This window comes from Coloeus monedula, assembly GCF_965178545.1.
Source record: "Coloeus monedula genome assembly, chromosome: 4".
NCBI classification, from domain to species: Eukaryota; Metazoa; Chordata; class Aves; order Passeriformes; family Corvidae; genus Coloeus; species Coloeus monedula.
Genome location: NC_138784.1, coordinates 24528468 through 24553499, shown reverse-complemented (window position 1 = coordinate 24553499; position 25032 = coordinate 24528468). Strand labels below are relative to the sequence as shown.

Genomic DNA, 25032 nt, shown 5'->3' with positions numbered 1-25032 from the left:
CCTGAAGAGCACGATATATTTTCAACACAAGGGTTGTTCCTCCTTGTATTTGGCTTGTTCAGATGCTTCACAGAACCGAAACTTGGAGCCAGCGAACAAGACCGCAGAGGCTTTAGGGGGGGCGGGTTTCCCTGTGACTCCTCCCTTTCCCTCCTCATCCTCCCCCCCCCCAGCCACCCCCCCACGATCACATGTCACAAGCTTGTAGCAGTGGAGGAAAGTGTGTGTGCATGTTTCGATGAGCTAACAGGGGCTCATTGGCTACTTCGGAAATAAAAATGCACAAATGTATTTCCATCCCAGCGGCTTTTTGGGGATCTCTGTTTGAGGAGACTAAAGTGAGCAGTGAGAGGCTTTCGTCCGAGATCCTCGGGGGGAGGGGGGGAAGGAAAGGAAGTTCTGGATTCAGAAAACCCGTCTGATTGGGGAAGTGGTTTCATTTTAAAGGGAAGATTCTTCCGTGTTAATTCTGCAGCAGGTTGGGGTGGGGGCAGGGATGGGGATGAACACTCCAGAATTGGGGAATTGTTGATGGAGGGGAAAATAAAGTCGTCAGACTCTTCTGCCTCTCTCACTGCTCATTAAGGCACTTTAATTGTAGCTCCTTCCCCCACTCACCCCCCAACAAACTGTTTTTCTCGTGAAACCTTGTAAGTAAGAATAGAGCGAACTAAGAAGAAATGCAGTCCTCTCTCAGGTTTACCAATACTGCTCTGGTGAGAGAGCTGGCATTAGCAGGACTGTTGTGAAGGCACTTGTGCTGCTCTGTTCTCCTGTGAGGCACAGAGGTGCTCTTTCTTCTCCAAGCCCTCCACACAGCTCCAGGAGGCTGTACACACCACATCCCCTTGGGTTGTTTTTGGTTGCTGTGTGATTTATGCGGTAGACCTGTGCTGTAGGCAATGTGGGGAAAAAATCCTCATGCAGGAGAGGACCATGTCAAGAGCTGTAAGAACTGATGATTGAATAAATAGGTCAAGGTCAAATTCAAAACAGGTGTAATGCCCAAGTGCTCTTGCCTCTTCTGGCAAGATTGGAGCTGTAGAGGGTTGGCTTCTCTCCATCCATGAACACTTTCCTCTGAAGCACTCTGCATCCTCAGCTCCCCAACCTGCTGCTGTACTCATGGCAGTCACGGCAAAACAGGGCCAGACTTGTACCTGCCATCTTTCCCCGAGACAGCAAGGTAGAGTTTGCAAGAGCATTGCACGTGTAGAAAACTAAGAAAAGCTTGCATCTGTGCATACTCACCACCACATAGAAGAGGCTCCTGTGAGACTGAAGGTCCTTGACTCCCTAGGAAGGGAAGAGCTATAACCTTCCCACATTCCCATTCACTGAGTCTGGTCTGAAGTCCTCTGGAGAGAATAACTGGCCCTTTAGAAGGCTTGATGTGAAAGGTAGGATCTGCCTGAACACTCTGGCTAGGGTCCATTGCTCTAGGGCCATTCAGCCTCACGAAGAAAGACACAGATTGCCTTCCCTTCCTCCCAGTCTCTTGTATTTGCTGTAACCTGCAGCTATGCTGTAGGTTCAATGCTGTTACTGGAGAGGACAAGAGCTCTTATGAACCTCCAGTGAAGAGTGGGAGATATCCCCACCTTAAACATGTCAAGTGGCAGTAGAAATCCAGAATGAATGTACACAGGCAGCTGTAGGCAGGGTCACAAACTACCTGTGATCTTTAGGAAGAGTTGGTGGCAAACATTTAGGACTCACTTTCCACAGCCAGTTTCAATATTTACAAAGAAGCAGCTATACACTTACCTGGGAGTAAAAAAAAAAAAAGGATAAGAGAGTGAGCTACATGAATGCGAACTGATTTCAAACTCTTACACCCATGTCTGTCCACATTCTTCATTACACATAATGTGCACACCTAAAAGCTATCAGAGGCCTGCATTTGGGTCACAAATTTTCAAAAACCTACCCTTTGTAAACTAAATTTCTGTCTTGAGATTCTGGGCCACATAGGAGGAGAATTCACTGCCCCACAGTCTGGCCCAGAGCCCCCAGTTTCTTCACTGGAGCTGGTTCTGGTGTGTCACCTCCAGTCCTTCCTTCCATCACTCTTTTCTACAAAAAATAGTTTCAGCAGTATTGCAGCTGACATCAAGCAGACATGTCAACCTAAAGTACTCCCTTGAAGGTGTGCTCTTGCCTGCCTCAAAGGTAGGAGACATACAGGCAGCTTGATCAGGGCTGCCCTTACACACGTGTGTGTGAGCAGGACAAACCACAAAGACCTGCAAACGCCAAAATGGACACCTCTGTACACTGCAGAAGTACTGTCAGCCACTCCAACAGAGTACAAAACCTGGCCCTGTGTCTCTCCTGCATACTTCCTTCATCTTTTAGCTCCCTGATGTTTCCTTCCCAAGCTTTTCCTGCCTGTCTGTTGGAATGCCTGAATGCCCTGTTTTGAGACCTTGTTACTCTTTCAGTTCAATGATCACCTCCACTACTTGCATTCCTCTGGTTCTGGTAGCCTTGCTTGTGACACTTGATGCACTTTAAATGCTTTCAGTTATTTCAGCCAGAGGAGTCTGAATGGGAAATGCACCGATAAAAAACTGCATGAGTCTGTGTCTGTGAAAACAAAGCACCCCTGAGATGTTTCCTCGTGAGGGTACACAGCAGACAGGACCATGTAACTAAACTAACCCTGGAGCATCTCCCATTCTTTCCAAAGTGCAGGGTAAGGATGTCTCCCTGTCCAGGTCCCTAGTCCTCCACCAATTCACATGGTGGACAAACTACTTCAGTTTTAGGCTTACCCTGGAGCAAAACTACCAGTTCCTCTCTTGAGGAAACCTAGAACCAGATGAGGAGTCAGTCTGCTTGAGCATGCCAGACAGGCAATATGGACCTGTAGTCAACTCAGATGGATACCAATACTACCCCAGCCAGCAGTGTGTCAGAAAATGCCCTTAAGGTGTCACATGTTCTGTGGTCATGGCATCAAAAGACCGTGAATGGACTACAGAACAGAACTTTGATTATTTCAAGTAAAAAAGGTAGGGGGACAGCACCCAAAGAAAAACAGTGACAGAGAGAATGAGGGAGAAGGGAAGGGAAGGGAAGGACAAATGAAAATTAATCATGCCCTAGGGATATAGAATCATCAAATATATCCTAGGGGAGCTGAGGTTTAAATGCTCAGAGCCTGTGGGTTCTCCCACAGGTGTCATCAGCAAGGCCAGTGTGTGTGCAGTGGGGGCATCCAGGCTGGTCCAGCATGCTCACCTCATCAAGCATGGGCAGATTAGGCAGACTGCTGCAGATCAATACTCCAGGCATTAGTCCCTGTGCCTCCTGTGCCAGGGACCAGTTTTTCTCCCCAGATGCTCCCTGACTGCACACAAAAACTTAAATTTGAGCTGGAAATAACTGTTGTTCTGGTGGTCACAATGGAAAATATCAAAGCAATAATGTGGGTGCACTTTCCCATTGCTTGGTACAGACTTAAAATAATTGTGTAAATAGAAAGGAAATATAAATATTTCCTACTACTTTCAAGGGGATAAAGACAGGGACAAAGTGCCATGTATTTCTCTGTGCTGAACATATCAACTGTATTCCCACCAGTCTCCACAGAGCGATGAAGTACAGGTCTGTTCAAATACAATAGCCCCTCCAGGAGGCTTAGGCTGCCATTCAGGTTGGGCTTAGGGACTGGAGTCTATTTTAAAGGTAGAAAGATGGCAATTATAAAAGGCCATAGGCAAGAAGAAACCCTCTTATAAAAATTACAGAAAGGCCACTTAGAGTCTGATAAACTTGAATGAAGAGCCAGAGGGATTTTTTTGTTAGGCTTGAAAGTGCAGCAAGATTGAAGCTTTATGTCTTTGAAATAAAATGGTAGAAGGGAAGCACAAGATTTTACTTTGGTAGTTCAGGAAATATTAGTCTTATAAAACAGAGTAGCTATAGATTTCCTTAGTACTCTAAACAGCTCTTTTCACTTCCCTGGTGCAGCCTTCCTAGAAGACATCATCTCTTACAAGCAAAGATATGTATTAGATGTGTATTTACGAAACACAGTATATCTAACATCTGATAACGTATAAAAGTGCTAGCAGGCAGGGGAGTCAAGTCATGCAGCTGACACTCAAGTTTGAATTCACACGTATAATCTCTAGTCCCTGTTACCTCCCTTCTACAATAGGCAGGTGAAAAATGTTGTTCAACTGTCTAAGCACCTTGTGGGAAAGAATGCACAGTCAGATATTGATCTGTATTTATTGCCAATAAAGTGGCAGACTGGTATCACTGAGATGGTGGTTGTCACTGCCTGAGAATAAAATGTCTCTGGGAATGGAAACCCATATCAGCATCCTTGGGGACCTGCAGAAGTACAGAGAACCAGATAAGGGCAAGCCACAAAAACCCGGTATGATTTAGTGTCTGTGAACAATTTCTCGACTGAGGGAAGTGCACGTGTGAAACAACCATCCCGAAGAACCTGAAGCCCAAAGGTTTGTGCCATGCTCTTCTGCTTACCCACATCCATAATGGAGAAGAGAAGGAGGAGGAGGAGGTGAATCTCCTTCAGTGCTCCAGGTAGGAAGATGGCAATGGACCTGCTGTTTTGGCCCGAAGTGGAAAGGCTGAGAGCAGCCACGCTCCAAAGACGGAGAAGCATCCATGACACAAGGTGTCAGGAACGGACCACCTGCCCCTGACTGCAGTAGTAAGCAACTTTTGCAAGTTGAGTTGCTTATGATGGATGTAAATGTAGGTAGTTTGTGTTCAGTGAGGCTGGATTGGAAACGTCATTCTTTTTCTAAGCTTCTGTTTGATTGAACAAATTTAGGCTGGAGAGGAGGGCCACATCAGAAAACAGACCCTGTACGAAACAACTCCACAGCCTCTCTAAGAGGGACTGCAGAATATCATCACCCACTTCAGTTATGATCTGAGCTCTGAAGTCAGGACAGGCTTTTCAAGCAACTGTGGCAGTCTGAGAAACCACAGCCGTGAAGGCGGGAGGGGAAGCAGCAACGGGAAGGAGTGGGAATTTTGGAAAAGAGAAGCAGCAAAGCAAGAACTAAAAGCAGGAGACAGATGGTATGAAGCTGTGTCAAAGGGGAAGTGGGAAGGTGCAAAAGGGGAATATAGGAAGTGGGGAGAGTTTGCAGCCCAGTCAGGCTGAAGCAAATTAATGTTTACCCTGGTGGGCACCCAGTGCACAGAGAAAAGTTCTCATGGCCACTCAGAACTGCCTGAGAGAGAGGTCACATCAAATAAATCCTATCAGGACTCAAGGTAATGAGAAGACATGCTGTGACTATGTCCTGTGTGTGCAAAGAGATGAGCCTTGTGCTGCCTCCATGAAAGAATCCTCCCTGCTATTCTGCCTGTGCTGAAGGACAAGCCTCCTGCTCAGCTCCTGCCCTCCTGTACATGGCTGTGATGTGCAAATGTCATTTCTGAAAGAGCCTCCTTACCTTTTTTCCATCATCTTTGAGGGGGTAGAACACCACAGAAAGAGAGGGAGAGATAGGTGGTCCTCACTGCTTTGGGTCCTTGTGGGGGATAAACAGCATCATGCATTTCCTCCCTGGGCTGCAGTCTCACATGGGTGCCATGCAAGCCCAGCACATCCGGGCTGCTCTGAGGTGATCCAGCTCAGGACCCTGAAAGCCTCCCAGAACAAAAGTGTCTCACTGAGCAATTAATTCCCATTAGCATGTCCCTCAAACTCCGCAAAGGGAACAAGAAACCCCAGACGTGTGCCCTGCTGCTCATGAAGAAGGAAACTTGTGTCAAGAGCACCTCTTGGTGGTGTGAGAGGACATCAGAGCAGCAGCAACACATCTGTATGTGCTCAGTCCAGGGTTATGGGCCTATTTCCTGCAGGTTCCTTCCTTTTCCTGCAGCATGTACAAATGAAAGGTTTTAATGCAGCAGGTGCCAGTTGTTCTTAGAGTGATTACTGTATGTGTTATTTGAGTGTAATATCCCATTTTTAAATAATCCCATTTAATCCCATTTAAATATGATGGAAAGAAATATCCTGAAAGCTTTTATGTAGATCCCTGTTGTCCCTCTACAGAGGCACTGGTGGAGGAAGGATGTTTATAGATTCACAGCACGGACCTCTGACTGGACAGGAACTGGCTGTCCTTTGCAGCTGCAGGGAATTATCCTCCAAAAGTAATTTGCCCAGAAATGGGCTCTTGCCAGGACTTCATAGCTCATTGTTGGACATGCAGAATTACAGTGCCTTTTACATAGGGCTCACCTGAACGTGGGTTTCCACAACAATCTCTCTTCCCTGACCAATTAACTGGTCTTCTTCTTCTCTGGTCCCTTCCACACTGCCAGTCCCACAAGCCCATATGCCAGACTTTGAGGACAAAAGCAAACACTGGTGTTCAGGTGTTCAGCAGGTCAGTGGTCCTCGTTCATGCCTGTCACCAGGTCCTACTATGCCACTGGTTGGTCTTCCATCCAGTCTCCCTTAGCTTGAATCCTGACCCTAGCATCCCCATATTACTCCCTCCCAGGTAAGACTCAATGTATACTCCAGCTCTCCCCAGCTCTTTCCCGCTCAGTCCCCATCCTTCGCACTCCAGATGTTCACTCTTTTTTTCCAACCTGCTTCTCCCCAGACACATAAGAGTTATTGGAAACCCTCAGAGAAAACATATGGCAAAAACTGAAATGTTCCTTTGGAGAAGCTGATTCCCAATGCAGTGTCAACAATGCCCAAAAAGGGGTTAAATCCCTGCTTGCCTGTCCCAGGCTGCCTGCCCAACCTAGATTTCTCTGAATCTTCGTTGGCTCTACCAGCTCCAGCTCCCTCAGCCCTCACTTGTCACCCAGATGTCTCCCACAGAGAGCTCTTGATGTGTCAGTTTGCCCAGGGAGTCAGAATGGTTTTTCTCCATCCGCCAGCAGCATTCTCTAGGGCCTGATACACCTGCCTTCTCTTCTAGCTGAGTTCTTATCTCCTGGCCCACTCTATTCTGTGCCTGCCTGTCCTTTCCAGCTGCCCTCTGTGAAAGCCTTTGTCCCTCTCTCTTATGTCCTTCTCTGACCTGTATTCGTGTGTCCCATTCCTGCTCTCACTTGCAGAGGTGGCAGTGGGTTTCCTTCCTCCCCTTTCCCTACCACCCACAGAGGGAACACCTCGTACAGCTGGTCACTCTGTGCTTCCGAAATAGCGGCAAGACTTGGAAACATTCCATGGCTGAAGGTTTCTGGGTTGTAGCTGAGTGACAGCTGGGAGCGCTCTCCTCCAGAGCAGGTCAGTCGCAACAGCCTCCTGTGGCTGCAGCAGCACAGAGGTCATCAGCCTTTGGAGAAACATTTTACTCAGAGTTCCTTCCTTCAGGAACATCCCCACTGCAAACCCACTGTTCTTGCTCTAACTGGCCTCCTGAAAAAGCCTGGAACTTCTTAATTAGTTCTGTGCCACCATATCCCATCTTCTATAAAACCCATCTCCTGCCCATCCACTCACCAGTTCAGGCTGGAGCATGTGCACACATACACTCTTTTCAAGGCTTAATGCTGCATGGGAGGAGAAGGAAGGAAGAGGAGGCAAACCCTCATTTCGATAATGGAAAGGAAGGAGTAAAGCTTCTCGGGATCATTCTGCTCTTGTCTCTTCTTTTTTAGGATAATTGCTTCCTTCTTCTTAGTGCTTAGCTCTAAAAATCTTTTATTTTCTGAGGCCAGTGAGGACTGCCTGAGAGAGTTGGAGTAGTTCAGCCTGAAGAAGAGAAGGATCTGGAGAGACCTTACTGCAGCCTTTCAATACATTAAGGGGACCTATAAGAAAGAGCAAGGACAGGCTTTTTAGTAGGGCCTGTAGTGACAGGACAAGGGGGGGGCTATAATTTTAAACTAAAAGAGGGTAGATTCAGACTATATATAAGAAAGAAGTTATTTACGATGAGGGTGGTAAAACACTGGAACAAGTTGCCCAGAGAAGTGGTGGATGCCCCATCTCTGGAAACACTGAAGGTCATATTGGATGGGGTCTGAGCAAACCTGTTGAAGATGTCCCTGCTCATTGCAAGGAATGTGACCAGATGGCCTTTAAAGGTCCCTTCCAATCCAAACTATTCTATGATTCTAAGATATAATAAGTTTGGCAGCAGCTCCCACTGGCCACTTTTGCACAGAAGTAGTGGAGAGGTTGGATAGGGAGAGACTGGTTTGCAGGGGTTTTTCTCATCCAGTCCTGGCTCTCATGGTACTGTAACGAGAGAGAAAACAGTTAATTGCACCCCTTGATGCATTTGTTCACCTTCATGGTGAACGCACAGGTTCACATAGCACTTTCTTGTAGCAGTAGTCTGGGCAGGGGAGGAAGTGCAGCAGTACCTTATGCCATTGGGTGGCAGCTGCTTTCGAGAGGCTGCGTGACTTCCTTGTTCAGCCTTCACAGTATTGTTCCTTGTGATGTTTCACCCTTGACACTTAGGGGCACTAGGAGGACCTGAAAAACCTTCACTGCCCCTCATCACCCCACTACTCCCACTTCAGATTCCCTTCCCTGCTTACTCCTCCTCCAAAGCTTGGATGATAAAGGAGGGAGGAGAAAATCCACCCTTCCACATTCTCACCCCGCTTTCTAACCCTTATTCAGCTCCCCTGGAAAATCAGTTTGGTCCCCCCCCCGCTGTTCATTTGGATGAGGTGGAATGGGAGTGGGTGAGACACACAGGGAGAACAAGAAATATTACAGCAGCCATCATCCCCACCAAGAAGTCACGCCTGCTCCGCCTTCAGCAACGGCCTCGGCCACAGAGCTGCCGCTGCGGTGGAGGGGCGGAGGGACCGGAGGGTGATCGTCGAGTGAAGTTCCCTCTTCCACTTCCTCCCTCCTTGCAACCTGCTGTTCTGGTACCCACATTTGCCCATCCCTCCCTGCTGTTTGCCTTGGCCTGACTTCCCTTTGCCTCGGGCTCCGTCCTCAGCCACGGGTCCAGAGCCATGCAAGCCATCAAGTGTGTCGTGGTGGGAGACGGGTACGTACCCTGCGGGTCTGCTGCGGGTGCGGGGCGGGACAGGCTGTGACCAGGGGCATGAAAAAAGTGGCTGCTTGGTGAAACTTCCCTGGCTTTGCTTCTGACCTTCTGCAAGCTTGCTACTACTGCAGACATGCTCACTCCTCTCTCCCCGGGGCAGGGGACATTCCTCTGGGGAGCACGAAGAGGGCATTTTGCAGGGCATCTGCATGGAAATGCAGATCATCCATCTGCATTTCCATCTGCATCCATGTAAAGTGGAGCAGGTCTGTCCCACGCGCAGGAGGTGATGGTGTTCCTGACAGATTCAGCTCGTAGGCAGGAGCAGTTAGATTTAAAACCCATGAGGTACAAGCGCTCCCCTGCAGGTGAATGGCTCCTTGAAAGCCGTCTGCTCACTGGTAATGACTGGGAGAGGGCATGACACTCTGGTCCTGGCAGGATGTCTATCAGGATCTCTATGTTCAGCTTTTCTCAGCAGGTTATCTCTGTATTGGAGTGTGGTGGAGATTGTTGGCAAGGGGCCTCTGTGGGCACATGGAGAAGCAGCTCTTTCCACTGGGATAGGCACAAGTATAGGGCACGTCGGGAGTGGGAGGTAACAAAACCTTGCCTTCACAACATGGTGGCTTCTCTGCCCATGTCCCCTGATTCCTGGAAATGGCCTGATCCAAGCCATCAATGAGTTAAGCAGTCATCACTGCTTGGGGCAGGAGGGATGGAGCAGACAGAGCGACTTCTTGCCCTGTGGGATGAGTAAACGCAAGGGAGGGAAGGGGGAGAGTCTGTGCTTGGAATGGAATAGCTTGATTCCTTTCTACCTAGAAGCTGGCCAGACTATTATCTGGGGCAGCTGTAAGGTGGCAGATGAAGAGACATTTACAGCAGTGCTGCTCCCCACAGTCACTTCCTCCTTTAGAACTGGCCTGGGAAAGAAGATGTCTGCACACAAAACAGTACGTGTCAGACATGTTCTCAGGGGCTGGGGCAAGGGGATGGGGAGAAGGGACAAGGAAAGACGGAACCTCAAATAAAAACTAACCTGTAAGAAAAGTCCCCTGAAGGTTTTAAGCTGGAGCTGGATGAACAACTCCACTGGGCATTTATCTGTTACCCAATTCCCCACCCCCCAGTTTGCCCCTCGCACATAGCACCAACTCTGTAACCTTCCCTCAAGGCAGCATCCACCTCATATGATGGTTAACCCCACCACATGCTCTGCTCTCAACCCCTAGGACCTCAATTCCTCTTAAATGTCTTCTGTCTCGTCATTTTGCTTCTCTGTACACTGCACTTCTGTACACCTCTCACCATCTTGCCACACAGCCCCCACTGCTCTGAGCTCTTGGTTCCCCACCCCTCACCTCCCTCCCAGCCATGCCAGCAATGTTACCCTCTTGGTTCAACCCTAACAACCACAGGACCTTCTCCTCTCAGCTCACATGTTGTCCCATAGCTGCTGTGCCCCCACAGCCCCTCCATCACGCATCACTGACCTCTTAACATGCCCTGGGTTCAATCACAGGAGCCTGCAGGTGCCACTAACCTCAGCTCTGTGTTGTAACCTTCACCCCTTCACTGACCATTTGTGCACCTCTCTGTTCAACCACACCAGTTCAGAACGTCCCCCTCTTCCACAACCGATCTACTCGCAGGCCCATAGATCTGAGGCATTTCCTGTAGGGCTTCACCTCCCTCAGTAGCTCTAGGATAAGAAGGAAGCAAGGGACCTGGGGAAAGAGCAGGGACGGAGAGAGGAGGATCTAAGAAAGGGGGGTGGCAGGAGTAAGAAACAAATGTCAGAGCACGCCAAAGAGCTCCGCTTCCTCCTCAGCTGCCACACAGTCCAGTGACAGAGGCAGCTGCCTTGTGACCGGGTGCCTGTCAAGGGCACACAAAAAGGCAGAGCTGCAGCCCTGGGGCAGGGGACTTTGCAGGTATGGCTGAGGTGGTCTGAGTGTCCCCAGCAGCAGAATTCCAGCCTTTGCAAAGGAAAGACCTCTCCCTCATCCTGGGCTGTGCTGGCTGAGGCATTTCCTGTGTTCTGTAACTGAAACATGGCCAAGCTTTCCCAGGCCACACAAACCTGAGAAACAGCATCCCAGCACGAGAAGGATTTTCTTCCCAACACCTGTCTTGGCTGCTTTATTTTCTTCTAACCACCTTCTGTGGTGAGGGAAAGAAGTGCTTCTTTCCCTCAGCACAGGCTTCACCTTGCCCACAACACCTCCTTCCCCCACATGACAGCCTTATTGCTCCTTATCCCGCCAGTGCTCTCCCCCAGTCTGGACTGTGCTGCTGCCTTGCTCTCCACCCTGCTGCAGCATGTGTGTGTGGGAGACTGAGGGGAGAGAAAGGACCAGCTTCTAGATCAGAAACACCACCAGCAGCCTCCATCTGCCATGGGGCAGGCACAATTTGGCTCCTTACAGCTCTCTGTGCAGGTGTTGCTGCAGCTTACTGTAGATGGGAAAGACTGGGTAAGTCAGGAAAAGCTGCTACCAGTCCCTGGCCACAGCACCTGAAAAGCAGGTGGGAGTGCCTGTACTCGAGTGCTGAAGCTGGCATGGCAGCTTTGTCATGGCACACCGAGGCAACGCACCTGTCCTGGCTGCGAGCCTACAGCACTCTGCATGCACTGCAACATGGACTCCCACCTCCATCGCAGAGTGGATGCGTTTTAGCTGAGTGATCTCTGTACTAGACCGTAAAAACAAGCCTTAGCGCTCAAAGACAACAAACATTTCTGGGCGACATCCTGTCTTTCTTCCTGCCAGCTTTCTAACCTGTGGTTATGCACTCTCTGGTCCTGTGAATGCGTTTCTGCTTTCAGGGGTTTACTGATAGGGCTAGGTTAGAGGTGTGGAAGGATTGCCCCATCTCCATCTCACCCTAGCAAGACTGCCTGCACTGCCATAAATTCCTGCTATTGTTTTCTTTCTCTTCCAGGGCTGTGGGAAAAACCTGTCTCCTTATCAGCTATACCACCAATGCCTTCCCAGGAGAATACATCCCCACTGTGTGAGTAATGCATAAACAGGTCCTGGAGCGGGTGGGAGGCATGAAAACAGGTTGCAAAGAGGTGCAGTGACCCCTTGTGCACTCCACGGGTCACAATTTCCATGCCAAGCAGAGGAAGGTCAGCCAAACCAATGAAGGAGTCTCTAAGTTTGGATCTGTCACCTTTCACCAGAAGCAACCTTGTAAAACCCTGGTGTAAATGGGACATTTGAAAGACTCAAGCCAACCCAAGGTCTAACAGCTTGTTAAGTGTACAAGTAGCAGGTGAGATCCTGCCAGCCAAGACAAACAGGCACTAGGCTACAACAGCTGGGTCAGACCCAAGAGAAGGCAGGTGGATAGACATGGGACCCCACTTCCTTCCTTGTCCAAGACACTTGCTGTTACTGGAGCTGTCATAGATTCTGCATGGAGCAGAATTGTAGAATTGGTTGGAAAAGACCTCTGGGATCATTAGCCTAGCCTACCACTAACCTAGCACTGCCAAGTCCACTGCTGAATTGTGTCCCTTCTAATGTGCATATGCCATGAACACATTCACAAGACCTTTGTGTTGGTCCCTCCCTATCTCTGGTTTCCCTTAGTCTGGGAAAAAAGTACCAGAAGGACCAAGAAATAAAATTTCCTAGGATGAGGGTAGGAACTTCTCTATTGTCTTGATACCCTTTTTTTCTATCAAGACTTTGCTCCTAAGCATGCAATCCTGACAGTTGTCCTAAAATATTTCAAGCCGAGTTGTCAAAGAGCAAGGGGACACATTGTCCTCAGTTCAAGCAGGGCTGTTGAGGAGTGAAGCAAACTAGAGAGACATGGATTCGTCTTCACTTCTAAGAATAAAACTAAGTCTTAGAACACAGAAGAAAGACAGGGGCTTGGGTCTAGAGAAGATGCAGTTGTGGGAAGGATGTTGGGAAAAAAATGGGAAAAGAAAAGAGTTTGTGGACCTGCATGCAAGGTATCAAAGGTGGAGCTGCAGCCAGGCACCTGTCCAGGATAGCTGAATGATGGGGAGGAGGTTGATGCTGAGTGGGAATTCCATAAGGTGGAGGTTCACAGAAAACCAGTGTCACCCAGGTGAGGAGAGAAGAGGAATCCCCACTCTTTGCTCCTGGATGCACCTACACTACTGGAAAGCCTCCCTCTTCTCCTGTTTGAGCCATGGCCTATGTCTCTGAATTTCAGGTTTGATAACTATTCTGCCAACGTGATGGTTGACAGCAAGCCTGTAAATCTGGGACTTTGGGATACTGCTGGACAAGAGGATTATGACAGGCTGAGGCCACTCTCTTACCCGCAGACGGTGGGTCACACTCCATGTCCCTCCTGCCCTCCTCCCTCGGCTACACCTTCACCCCTCACTGCAAAACTCAACATGTGCCTTGAAACAGTGACAGGATTGTTACTGTCGCTCTCTGCCTTTTTCTGAGAATATCTCTGGTGATATGCAACTGCCTTGAAACCCGAAAGTTAAAAGACATCTAAGGATATTTTGGAGCCTTTATCTGAACTCCCATTACTGGTATAACTGAGCAAGAGAACGAAACATTCAAAGGCACTTTTGAGACCAGCTGACACTGACTTTTTGTGGGGCAGATGCCTTACACAGCCCTGGTAAAAAACCTTCCTTTTGTAAAGTTAAGGTGGTTCATGGAATTTAAGAGGCAGGAGCTTGCCACATTTCTGTGAATCCCACTCTTCTGATTTCTGCCTTTTAAAAGAGATCTGATGTGTGGACATGTGTTTGATCTGCTGGTGCCTCTAGCAGAACAAACGGGTGCCTCAGATACTGTGTTCACCAGTTTTTCACCACACTGACAGAGTGATTGCAGGGTCTAAGGATCACCTTCCCTGGCGAATGTTGTTTCAAGCAGTCTTTTGGCAAGCTCAGAAAGACCTTGCTGCATCAGACATTGGTCTGAAGGTTGCCACTGCAATCAAAAAGCTTAGGAATTGATTAGAAGTTACTTGTTTGGGCTAGCCACCTAAAAATCAGACACCTGGTATAAGGTGTTTTTGCCTGCAGTCAGTGCAAGCAGGTCTATTTCTCAACAAGATGCTTGCATCCACCCTGGGACATTTCCCAAGGATAGGTGGAAGAATGTTTCTCCAAGGTTTTTGTCTCTGATAGTTGTAGAAGTGTGGAAATGGATAGGCTGGGTCTGGCACCACTGCTCCAGCTAGGTGAAGCTGGATGAAATAGATATAACTTTGATGAGCTGGTATTGGTTTGGTTTGGTCTGATTTTAAAGGAAATTTGAATTCTGCCATGCCCAGGAGAATTGCTTACCTGGAGAGCCGAAACTCTACCTCCTTTGAGTCCTGTGGGTGTACTTTTTGGGCTGAAACTAGGTCTGTCTCAACTGTGGGCAAAATTACTTTGGCCTGAAAGCTCTCTGGTGTTCCGTGAAGAATGAGCAGGAAGCTGTGAGGCCATTTCCCATGAGGATGAGTGTGCAAACCGCAAAAACCCCATCCTCAGAGCTGACCATTTGGCTCTTCTGATAATGGTGGCTATGGTTACAATGACTCAGGGGAGCAGAGATCCTTCTCTCCACCAGAGGCAAGAAGCAGCAGTCAGGACTTTTGTATTATAGAGAGAGCTTTCCCAAGCACAGCCCTCTGCTGCAGAGGGAGGTTGTTGCCCACACAGGCCTTCCCTCCCCCCCCTGCTTCATCATGCCATCTCATCCTAACTCTGCACCATGGTTGTATGCCTACAGGATGTCTTCCTGATCTGCTTCTCCCTCGTCAGCCCAGCATCTTACGAAAACGTCCGTGCTAAGGTGAGACAGGGTATCCTGGTCCACCAGGGAATGAGGGGGCTGCGACTGGTGCTGGTCTTGCAAGAACAGTGTCTATGGGTGGAGACTACCACTAGGACATCTAGGTTCAGGAGGTCATATGTCTTTTCTGTTAGTCAGAAGCCTCCTTCAGATGCCTTTTCTGGTTCATTTCAAAGAAGGTGGCCAACTCTACTAATGGGCCTAATTCAACTTGCTGGGCTATTGTGCTGTCAGACCACAGACTTATATTAGGAAGGACAGGCTGTTAGCTACCTTGCTGACATTTTTTTCAGGAGTGCCTCTTTGTTTTCCCATGTGCATGCCCATATGTGTGTCTTCTTCTCACATCTTTGGCATTTTGCTCCATTGCTAGTGGTTCCCCGAGGTGCGGCACCACTGCCCAAACACTCCCATCATCCTCGTGGGCACAAAGCTGGATCTCCGTGATGATAAGGACACCATTGAGAAGCTGAAGGAGAAGAAGCTATCCCCCATAACATATCCTCAGGGTCTTGCTCTGGCCAAAGAAATAGGTATGTGTTTGGGGAATCATCTTGGACCTACCGAAAGGAGAGAGGCCGAAGAAAAGGGCTTCCCCTCAATTTAGCGAGGCTTTTGTAGAGGTATCTCACAGTGGTATCCCTGAGGGACACGAGGAGACACATCCAGGGTCATGGGACAAAAGGCACTTCAGGAGACTCAGGAAGATCTGCTCCTTGAGGAAGACTGAACCCCTCAGCCCTCTGTTTTGTGCCTCTCTCTGGTCGCCATCCTTCACATACACACACAACTACACGCTTTCACATTCTCCTCCCCTGTTACTCTGCTACTTCTATCTGGGACAATATTTCTTCTGTGAAAGCCACAGCTGCGCTGTGGGCAGAGGCCACTCCTCCATATCCGGAGAGAGGCAGAAGAGAGGTTTTTAACCTCTGTCAGGAAGCGTTGCAACTGCAGTTTCCTGTCCCTGCCCCTGTCTGCTGGGGCTTATACGTGCAATCCCAGGTATGGGTGTCTCACCCCACTATTCAGATCTTCTCAGATGTGGCACACAGATGTAGGAGAGAGGGTGAGAAACACAGCTTGAGGGAGTCTTCAAGAAGGAGTTCAGCAGAGGGAATGTCTGGCCAGGATGACATGGTCATCCTCACACAATGGCTCTGCTGTGGCTACATGGGTAGCCATCAGGCAAACCTTGGTCTAGTGCAGCTGGCAAGCTTTGCCCTGAAGTCAAGACTGTCTGAGTGAGTGAAATGTGTCCTGACAACGTGTAATGTCTTTGATCACCTGAGATGCGTTTATTCAGCTCAGGCAAGAGCCAGGCCTTGCTTTCTAGCACAAGGAGCAGAAACCTGGGTATCCCCACTGCCTGCCCCCCATTGCAACACCTGCTTTCCTCCTGACAGACTCTGTGAAATACCTCGAGTGCTCAGCTTTGACGCAGCGCGGCCTCAAGACGGTGTTCGACGAGGCCATCCGAGCAGTTCTGTGCCCGCAGCCCACCCGGACAAAGAAACGGGCATGCAGCCTCCTCTGAGCAAGTAAGTCTGACAGGGATCCCTGGGATGACACCAGTGGTGCTTTCCTGCTCCTGAACCCAGATTGTCAGGGCCACTGTGTTCCTGGTGAGCCTGTTGGAATGGGTCACCTTCAAAGAGAGAGAGGGAGGCAGCACACCCTGCTTGGGAAAAGGACAGGACATGGTATGATAAACCCAGGATCAACTTCCCCCTCCTTTCTGCTTGCCTGTGGGCAAGTTTGTTCCCATCTCTTGATGTGGGGCAGTCTAGGATTTTGCACATGTGCCCTCAAAGAGAAGAACTGTCTGTCAACTTCTGCCGCAGAGGGAACTACATCCAGGCTGCTCTGGGGATGACCTGCTCTGAGAGCTATGAAGCCATAGCCTTTGCCTGTAGAAAATAAAGCTGTTCCTTATTCATGGCAGTTGCCCAGCAGCCCTTCCTCTTACCAAGCCCTGCTCACCTCAAGGGGTTTTTTGTATTGATCACTGGCAAGCGGCATCTTCTCCTCCAGGACTCCTTTACTTCTCGTATTGTCCCTACCTGCCTCCATGTCAGTACAAAGCAGCAGAGGGAGGAGACAGGCTTCAGGACAAGAGGCAAAGCTGGTCACATCCTGATGAGAGAGAAGAGTGAGAGCTTGCTAGTTTGGACCCTGTCCCTTCGGACACCCACCATCACCAGAGCAGAGGGAGGGAGAGCAGGAAAGTAGTTGAGCTGGTATTATGAGGTCTGTCCTGTTTTTGGCTATAGATCCCGGCCTTGTCCTGATGCCAGGTGCTGCCCAGCACACAGGAGAGTGAAGGCTCCAGCAACCCGGAGCTCAGCACCTTGGGGCGGTCATTGCTTTTTACTTCTGCCAGCTTGAAAGACTGCTGTGGGTCTGTAGCACTGGTTTGTCTGTTTGCACAACGTCCCTGCTCTCACCTCGCCTGCCCACCTGCCCCTTCCCTTCCTCCCGGGCCCCTGAGGTTACAACGTAGTGAATAACACCCAATAAACAGACTGTACATTCTTGTCATGTCCATGATGTGTTGCACCTCAGGGGAGCACAGCCCTGAGGCCGTGAGCAGTGGGATGGCTGGGCTGGAGGCACCTCCCTGCTGTGCTCCTCATTCAGCAGTGATAACACAGGCAGCACCACACGGAGCCTGGTGAGCCCCAGCTGCTGTAGGATGATGAGACCAGGCCTGATTCATCCTCCAAGTTCTAAGTTAATCCTGCTAAGTTCCTAGCTGAGCCCCCTGCATTCCTTTTGCCTTTCCTCTTCTCAGTCTCCACGTGTTCAAAGGAAAAGTTGTCTCCCCTCCGCGCCACACAGAGGATGGGATGCAGGCTTTGGGAGGGGACACCTGGACCCAGACACCTCTCCGTGGGGACTGCCTCTGCAGGTTGCTGGGGACATCCTTTCACATTGCTGATTAATCCTCCTAAGCTCTGGCACTCACTCACACTGCCAGACACAGGCGGAGTGAGAATAGGAAGGGGGAGGGCAGGGAAAAAATTAAAGAGGGAGGAATGAGTCACCAGTCCAGACAAACTGCCTCCAAGACTCTAAAATTAAGCTGAAGAGAGTGGTCCCAGCGGTGCTATGGATCTGGCAGCTGTGAGCACCTGCTTTCCTGATGCATTGCAGGGACTTGAGAGTAAGTGTTACAGGGTGGTTGCTACTGCCACTACTTGCAGGAGAGAGGAGGGCTCAGGGTGTGATGATTGGCACTGCAAAATCCTGCAGTCCTAGGAGGGCACAGAGAAACCATGGAGTTGAGCCAGATTGCTGCTCCCGGATGCAGCAACACTTCAGAGCTTCAAAGGCTGCTTCCTGCACTGAGGAGGTGCGTTGGTAATGCCAGGTACAACCAGCCACAGTGAAGCCCCCGAGGTACCCTGCTGCCAGGGAAACTCCTGCAATTTCAATTCATGGTCAGCTCTGAATAAGGCAGTTCATTCAGTGATGTGACTCATTATCTACTGATAGAGTTCAGAGCAACCCTGGCGGGCATCCTGTGGCAGGGAGTTCCACAAATACCTGCACTGCACGTGGGCTGCTGGATTAATTGCCCAGGGCCCACCCAAAGGTAATGTAAATTATGTCAACCTAAGCCCAGAAGAGCAAAAATGAAGCCTCTGGTGTGGGCATATGCCTGTGAAAGCACTTGAAAATGGGATCTAACCTCCTTTAAACATCCTAAGCATGACTCAAAACTATCTCTTCCCAGTGGTTTATTACGTCTCTCCAGTTTTCAAGCGTTGGCTTTTACCTTTTCAGTCTGCCCCATCTCCTATCACGTACAGCAATGCCTACCATGTGTGTGAAACAAAATTCATGTACCTGGCTACCTGTGAAGGTGCACAGGCTGAGCTCTTCTCCCAACACAATCTAAGCACAACCCCCCACTGGAGCTGAGGCAGAGAATGGGGCACACAACTCAGAGCACTGAGGAAGTGATCTGGAGACCTGGAATTTGTGATCCTATGACTGTGCTTATGCTAACAAGTCCTGCAAGGGTTAGCAGGCCTGGGTAGAACTCTGCTGTTGTGTGGCTCTGTTCCTTCTAAAAAATGAGCTCAGGGGCTTCTGCATGGTGCTACAGACACCTGCCCTGCCATGGTAAAGAAAAACCTCTGTGTGCTACCCATGCCATTCCTTCCCCAATGAGGCCCACTCTCTCTTGTGTGTCTCCAGACAGCATTGTGGCCAAGTTCTAGCCTAAAGAGGCCTGACAGCTTTGAAGTCCTGTACTGCCTTCATCAGCTCACCTTTGAGCAGTACTGGCTGCACATGAAGTTGCCCAAGTAGGTTTGGAATGCCAGATTTTAGACCCTGGCTATGTTGTGCTCTGAGATACTGTCTTCTTTTGTTAAAGCTGGAATTTGCCCCAGGGGCTTAAATGCTCACAATAACATTGCCAAATGTCAAGAACTGGGTGATGTACAGCACAAGGAGTCACTGATGTTGGCTGCAGGGCAGGAAAGGGGGTGAGGATGAAAGGGAAGCCCTTTGTGCTGGGAATGAGATGGGGAAATCCTCATGTCCTTCCTGGAAGAACTGCTTGCACAAAGGAGATTAATTTCTCTCTTAGATCCGTTTCTTCTGGGTCTGTGCCTTCCAGCACAGATGAAATCTGCTAGGACAGTTTGGGGCTGTTAAACTGCAACATTTTCCCAATGAAGGTGCAAAAGACAAGAGATCGTGTGTGGAGCCAGGGAGGGGAAAGAGTTGAAACAGGCTATCTGCCCATCTGCCCGTATCTCCATCCATCTGGAGGTGCTCATAGGGCAGAACAGAAGGGAGAAGGGTTTGTGTGCTCAACATCCACGCGGATTTCTGAGCACCCTGCCAGCCAGAAGGTTTTGCTGTGTTCCTGCTGCTCCCAGCAGCACCAGTCTTGCCTGCATGACCCTTGGAACAGGGGCCCGGTCTCCTGGGTGCCCGCCCAGGGGAGCCGAACCGAGTCGCCCCCTCCGCCCACTCTCCCACCTCACAGCTGCTCTCTGCATCCCTCTTTTCTTCCTCTCCCTCTTCCCTCCACTGTCTTCAGCTTCTTTTACCGCACTCCTCATTCCTTCATCCTCCCCTCTTCTGCGCTCCCCTTATCCCTCTGCCCATCTGCTTGCGCCTCCCTCTCCCCCTTTTATTCTCCATCCCGATATCTCCCCCCGCTCTTCTTCGTTCTCCTGCCCTGTCGTCCATCCCCTCCTTCTCCTCCTTCTCCTGCCGGTGTTTCCGTGCGTGGCGCCCATTGGCTGCCGGCGCCCGTCCCCCGGTACCGGCGCTCCGCTCCCTCTGCCCGAGCCCCGCCGGTGGCGGGGGCTGCGTGGGGGGGAGACCCACGGGCGTGGGGCTGAGGGGCCGCGCATCCCCCCGGCCGCCCCGTGGCCCCTTCCCACGCCAGGCACGGCGGGGGCGATGGGCAAGTCCGGGAAGAAGGACCCGCGCCTCCGGTAGCGCTCGGCGAGGCTCGCTCCCTCCGGGAGCGCTTCGCTCTGTCGCGTTTAGGAAAGGGGAAGGGGAAAAGCATGACACGGATTCTCCCGGTGAAGCGGAGGAAAATGTACATCCCGACGACATGTAAGTACCCGGCGGCTCTGCCCGCTCTTCCCAGATGTCTCCCGCGGGCATGAGTCCATGCAGAAGTTAAGTCTGCAGTTCCAGAGAAGAAAACCTGCCGACCATCCCCCCACCCCCCCCGCTCCCGACCCTCCAACTCTGCCAGTCCAGCCTGGTCCCTGCGAGAGAGCTCAACCCCGAGGTGAGACGGGAGAGTCCTGAGCTGGAGCAGGGCCCTGGGAAACACGGGGGACAGGAAGGGAGGGGGGTCATGAGGGGCTGCAGATTATTTGGCTGTGTTATCCCTCCCAGCTGCTATTCATGGTTTGTTACCAGGTCTGGGCTCAGCTTTCAGCATCCACCTCCTCCTCTCATTCAACGCAGAAATATATATATATATATATATATATATTTATATTTTTTTCCCTAAGGAAAGCAGTAGTGCCAATTTCCCATCTCTTCCTACCTCTCTGCCTTCTTCCTGCTCTCCAGCTGCATGAACCAGGCATTTTCTGGTAGCACCTGTTAGAGGATCCCAAGCCTCTTGCAACAGGTGCTGTCCACATCAGGAACAGATCCAAGTGGATGCAAACACACCATCATCAGTCTGAGGCCAGGGTTGCTCACCAACTCCTACCCATGCATGTGCTGCCAAAGCAACCAGCAGAGTGGATCGAAACTAGATGAAGCACTGATGTCCAGTGTTTTTTCTGCCAAAATAGCCAAAATGTGTGACATGGCATTTGAGCTGGTACATGGTACTTGACAAAGTTATAATGGCAGCAACAGACCACACCTGCTTAAAGATCAAGACTTTCCCCTGCAGCTGCCTGAGCAGGAAAATGAATTTATAGGAAATCCATGCTTTTTATTGCATGCCTTAATATTTTTGATAGGGCTTCTGAAGCTACCCTGGAGCTGGATTTACTGTATTGCTAAACAGCCTGAACAACCGGCTTTGAGGTGTGGACCCCAGATGCTTCTCCAAATGCTTTTCAGCCCCAGCAGGAGTATCTCCACCCATATTTGATATTTGTAAGGCTCCAAATATTTGGCCTTTTTTTTCTTTAAATTCCTTTGCATGCAGGAGGAACATCCAAAGGGATTCCCATCTATGTCTTCACCTTTTAGAGGATCACCCTTTTACGAACATGCTGTTCTGGCCTCTGCCACCTTTTGTAGGGATCTTTGTCCCTAGAGCAGCCATTGCCCTCCTCTTTTCTCCAACAAGTGATTCGTGTCACTAGAACAGAATTGGAAAAAATATAGAGGAAAGATCCTTGAACTTAGAGCTTCAAATCACTTCCTACTCTGCTTATTCGTTGCAGCCAGTCATGATGTGTAGGACAACCCAGTGCTGCAGGACCCCAAGAGATGGGCTTCTATCAGGACAGTGTGTCACAGCCCAAGGCACCTGAAAATTAAGAAAATCTAAACAATCCCAGTCCTTCAAAGCTCAAATGCTCTAAATCAAGGAACACTTATACAATAGCCTGTAGAAATGGCCTTAAAACATAGTTACTCAGCTGTGTTTTTATGGGGCCTATCAGATGAGGTTCCTTCAGCATAAAATTTGATATATCTGTCAAGTCTGTTGGGTTTGCCTGTCTGGTGTCCAAGAACTCCATCTGAAGCTCAGGTCTCCCCTAGGGTTTCCAGAACTTGGAATGATGTCTACAAAACAAACAAACAAACAAATAACAAAACCCCAACCAAACAAAAAAAACCTCCCAAACACTGTAATATTAGACATTTGTGAAGAAAGTTGTGATGCTACAGAGAATCACCTGGGAGAAAAGTCTCTGGAGTGTTTCTGGCATCCTGAAAGTAGTTAAGGTTGGGAGTCCTTTCCTTTGACATCCCCAGTTTTAATTCAATAGAAAAGGAGCTTCAGAGCCCTAAGAGATTTGTTGAGATTAGTAAAGGCGAGCCTCAGAGTCCCCATTCACTTCCACCAAGTCATTCTCCCTTCCAAGGACCTAATTCATCAGCAGGATGGCCCTGTCAGTCCACACATCCAGAAAAGTTTTCCAGATCTGGAATAATCCTGAAAGAAACACAAATCCCCCCTGCATTAGGTTTTCCAGGGTGTCTCTGGTCCATAGTATGTGCTGGGCTCTGTATTTCACATATGGAGCCCTGACAAAAGGCACGTCCGTCCCTTAACTGTCCTCTCCCTGCAGCTCCTGACCCCGTATCAGCAGCAAGCTGGTGGTGAAAGGAGAGCTTGTTTGCTCAAGGCTCTCTCTGAGTGAGCCAAGTGCTGTTTCCATGCCAAACCCTGACGTGACGAGCAATTGGGCACCTCAGATTAGGAAGGCTGGAACACTGCTTTGGTGTTGCAAACAGGTGGGGCAGGCAGAGCCTCTACCTTCAGCAGTGTGTTGCAGGGTGCAGAAGGAGAGGGACAGAATGGCAGGGAGAACAAGAAAAAAAGAGATAAGAGGGATCTGGACTGATCCCTCTTGGTGTATCCAAAATAATCTTTCCTTTACTCTCAAACTGGCATAACACAAACCAACTGCCCTTCAGCTCAGGTGCTGAGCTCAGCCCCTCTGCTTGGATTGAAAGCACTTTTCTTTCTGCTATAGGGCTAACGATAACATGGCCAGTCCAAAAAGAACTTCAGCAAGCAGGAGAATAAATACTCAAGAGAATAGGAAAGTCAGAGTCAGAAAGGCACTTTGTCACTGTATGCTTTTCCCTCTTTTGTTTGTAAAGCACCTGCCACTCACAAATAGGAACCAGGCCCCTGGTGACCATGTCCTCAGTATTGGATCCATTAGCAATGAAAACTTTCCTTGTCCTTATCCTAGTCTGTTGTTCTTTCTCCAGAGGATCTTTCCCTAGAGGAGAGGCCCACATTGAACCATCTCCCTGTTTGTCCTTCTATCTTCACTGTGCCTTGCAGGACTAGATGGGTTTGATATTGTCCTAGATTTTCCAGCATCCACTAGTGTCCACAATCTCCGCTTGAATCCCCATGCCTGCCCATACCTAACACACAGTTAATGTGGTGATTTTACCTGTGGCTTTTTCAGCTGTCATGTCCCCAATATCAATCTTTTTTTTCTCCTCCTCTCAGCTCCAGATTGCTAACTGATCCTGCAAGGACACTGCCCCCTGCCCTCTTCCCTGCCTCTGCTATGGACACCTCTGCTTTTAGCCTCCCCACGCCGGCAGTGTCGGAGGAGGGGAATGCCTCTAGTAGCTGGACAGGCTTCACCACCCCCAACAGCTCCTCCACCATCAGCCCTGGTGTAGTTGTCAGCGGTGTCCTCATCCCTGTGGTCTACCTCATTGTCTGTGTGGTGGGGCTGGCTGGGAATTCGCTGGTCATTTATGTGGTCCTGCGGCACTCCGTGAGCGAGTCGGTGACCAACGTCTACATCTTGAACCTGGCCCTGGCTGATGAGCTCTTCATGCTGGGCCTGCCGTTCCTGGCTGCGCAAAATGCCCTGTCCTACTGGCCATTTGGTTCTTTCATGTGCCGCCTGGTGATGGCCGTGGATGCCATCAACCAGTTCACCAGCATCTTCTGCCTGACGGTGATGAGCGTTGACCGCTACCTGGCTGTGGTCCACCCAGGGAAGTCCTCCAAATGGAGGACAGCACGGGTGGCCAAGGCCGTCAGTGCAACCGTGTGGGTGCTGTCTTCCATAGTGGTGCTGCCCGTGGTTGTCTTCTCAGATGTCCCTTTAGGGATGAGTACATGCCACATCCAGTGGCCAGAGCCTGCCTCGGTGTGGAGAGCTGGCTTCATCGTCTACACTGCTACCCTGGGCTTCTTCGGACCACTGCTGGTGATTTGTCTCTGCTATCTCCTGATCGTTGTGAAGGTTCGCTCCTCTGGCAGGCGGGTGAGGGCTCTGTCCTCCAAGCACAAGCTTTCAGAGCGCAGAGTGACCCGCATGGTGGTGACTGTGGTGGCTGTCTTCGTCCTTTGCTGGCTCCCCTTCTACGTCCTCAACATAATCAATGTTGTCTGCCCACTACCAGAGGAGCCATCCCTCTTTGGAGTCTACTTCCTCGTGGTGGTGCTGCCGTATGCCAACAGCTGCGCCAATCCCATCATCTATGGCTTCCTCTCCTACCGCTTCAAGCAGGGCTTCCGCAGGGCCATCTTCAGGCCGTCCCGCCGAGTCCAGAGCCAGGAGGTGCCAGCATGCCCCCCAGAGAAGATTGATGACGAAAGGGAAGAGGGTGAGATCAGCAAGATCACCCAGAATGGAAATGACAGGCAGGAGTGTCCTCTAAGCAGTGGAGAAGGAAAAAGCAATGAGCAAAAACCGCTCCCTGAGGAGCCTGCGGGATGCGAAAAGAGCAACAAGTTGCGTGTCAGTTATTTATGATGAAAGAGCTGGTGCAGGGGAAAGAGACATTGGGACATGGGATCCCCTTCACCTTCTCTGCTTTCAAAGGCAATGGGAGACATGGATACAAGGGAATATTAAAGTCCAGGAGTCTGCTTAAAGATCAATAGGGCTCCATGATCTTGTGGGAAAAGCCAGGCATTGTTCTTGGCTTTGGAAAAGACACCTGAGGTTTGTGTAGTACCAGTGTTACCAGAAACTGGTAAAAATAAAACCTCCTTAACACTAATGTAGTGTTAAGAAGCAGGCATTCTTTATTTGGCTGGATGCATGAGGGGATATCTCCTCCAAAATATC

The 25032-nt window shown here is 49.9% G+C and overlaps 2 protein-coding genes across 2 annotated transcripts; both read left to right on the top strand.

Moving 5' to 3' along the window:
* Window positions 1-8849: 8849 nt before the first annotated feature.
* On the top strand, window positions 8850-17270 carry RAC2 (Rac family small GTPase 2). Its single transcript, XM_082279620.1, has 7 exons — window positions 8850-8987; window positions 11937-12008; window positions 13191-13308; window positions 14729-14791; window positions 15165-15324; window positions 16198-16332; window positions 17065-17270. Exons 1-6 carry the CDS (start codon window positions 8953-8955, stop codon window positions 16326-16328), a joined length of 579 nt encoding a protein of 192 aa, XP_082135746.1. The 5' UTR covers window positions 8850-8952; the 3' UTR covers window positions 16329-16332; window positions 17065-17270.
* Window positions 17271-23505: 6235 nt separating this feature from the next.
* Window positions 23506-24714, top strand: SSTR3 (somatostatin receptor 3; the record flags this gene model as incomplete). The annotated part of the gene is made up of 1 exon (XM_082280812.1): window positions 23506-24714. The coding sequence occupies exon 1, from the start codon at window positions 23509-23511 to the stop codon at window positions 24712-24714; it is 1206 nt and encodes a 401-aa protein (XP_082136938.1). The 5' UTR covers window positions 23506-23508.
* Window positions 24715-25032: the final 318 nt, after the last annotated feature.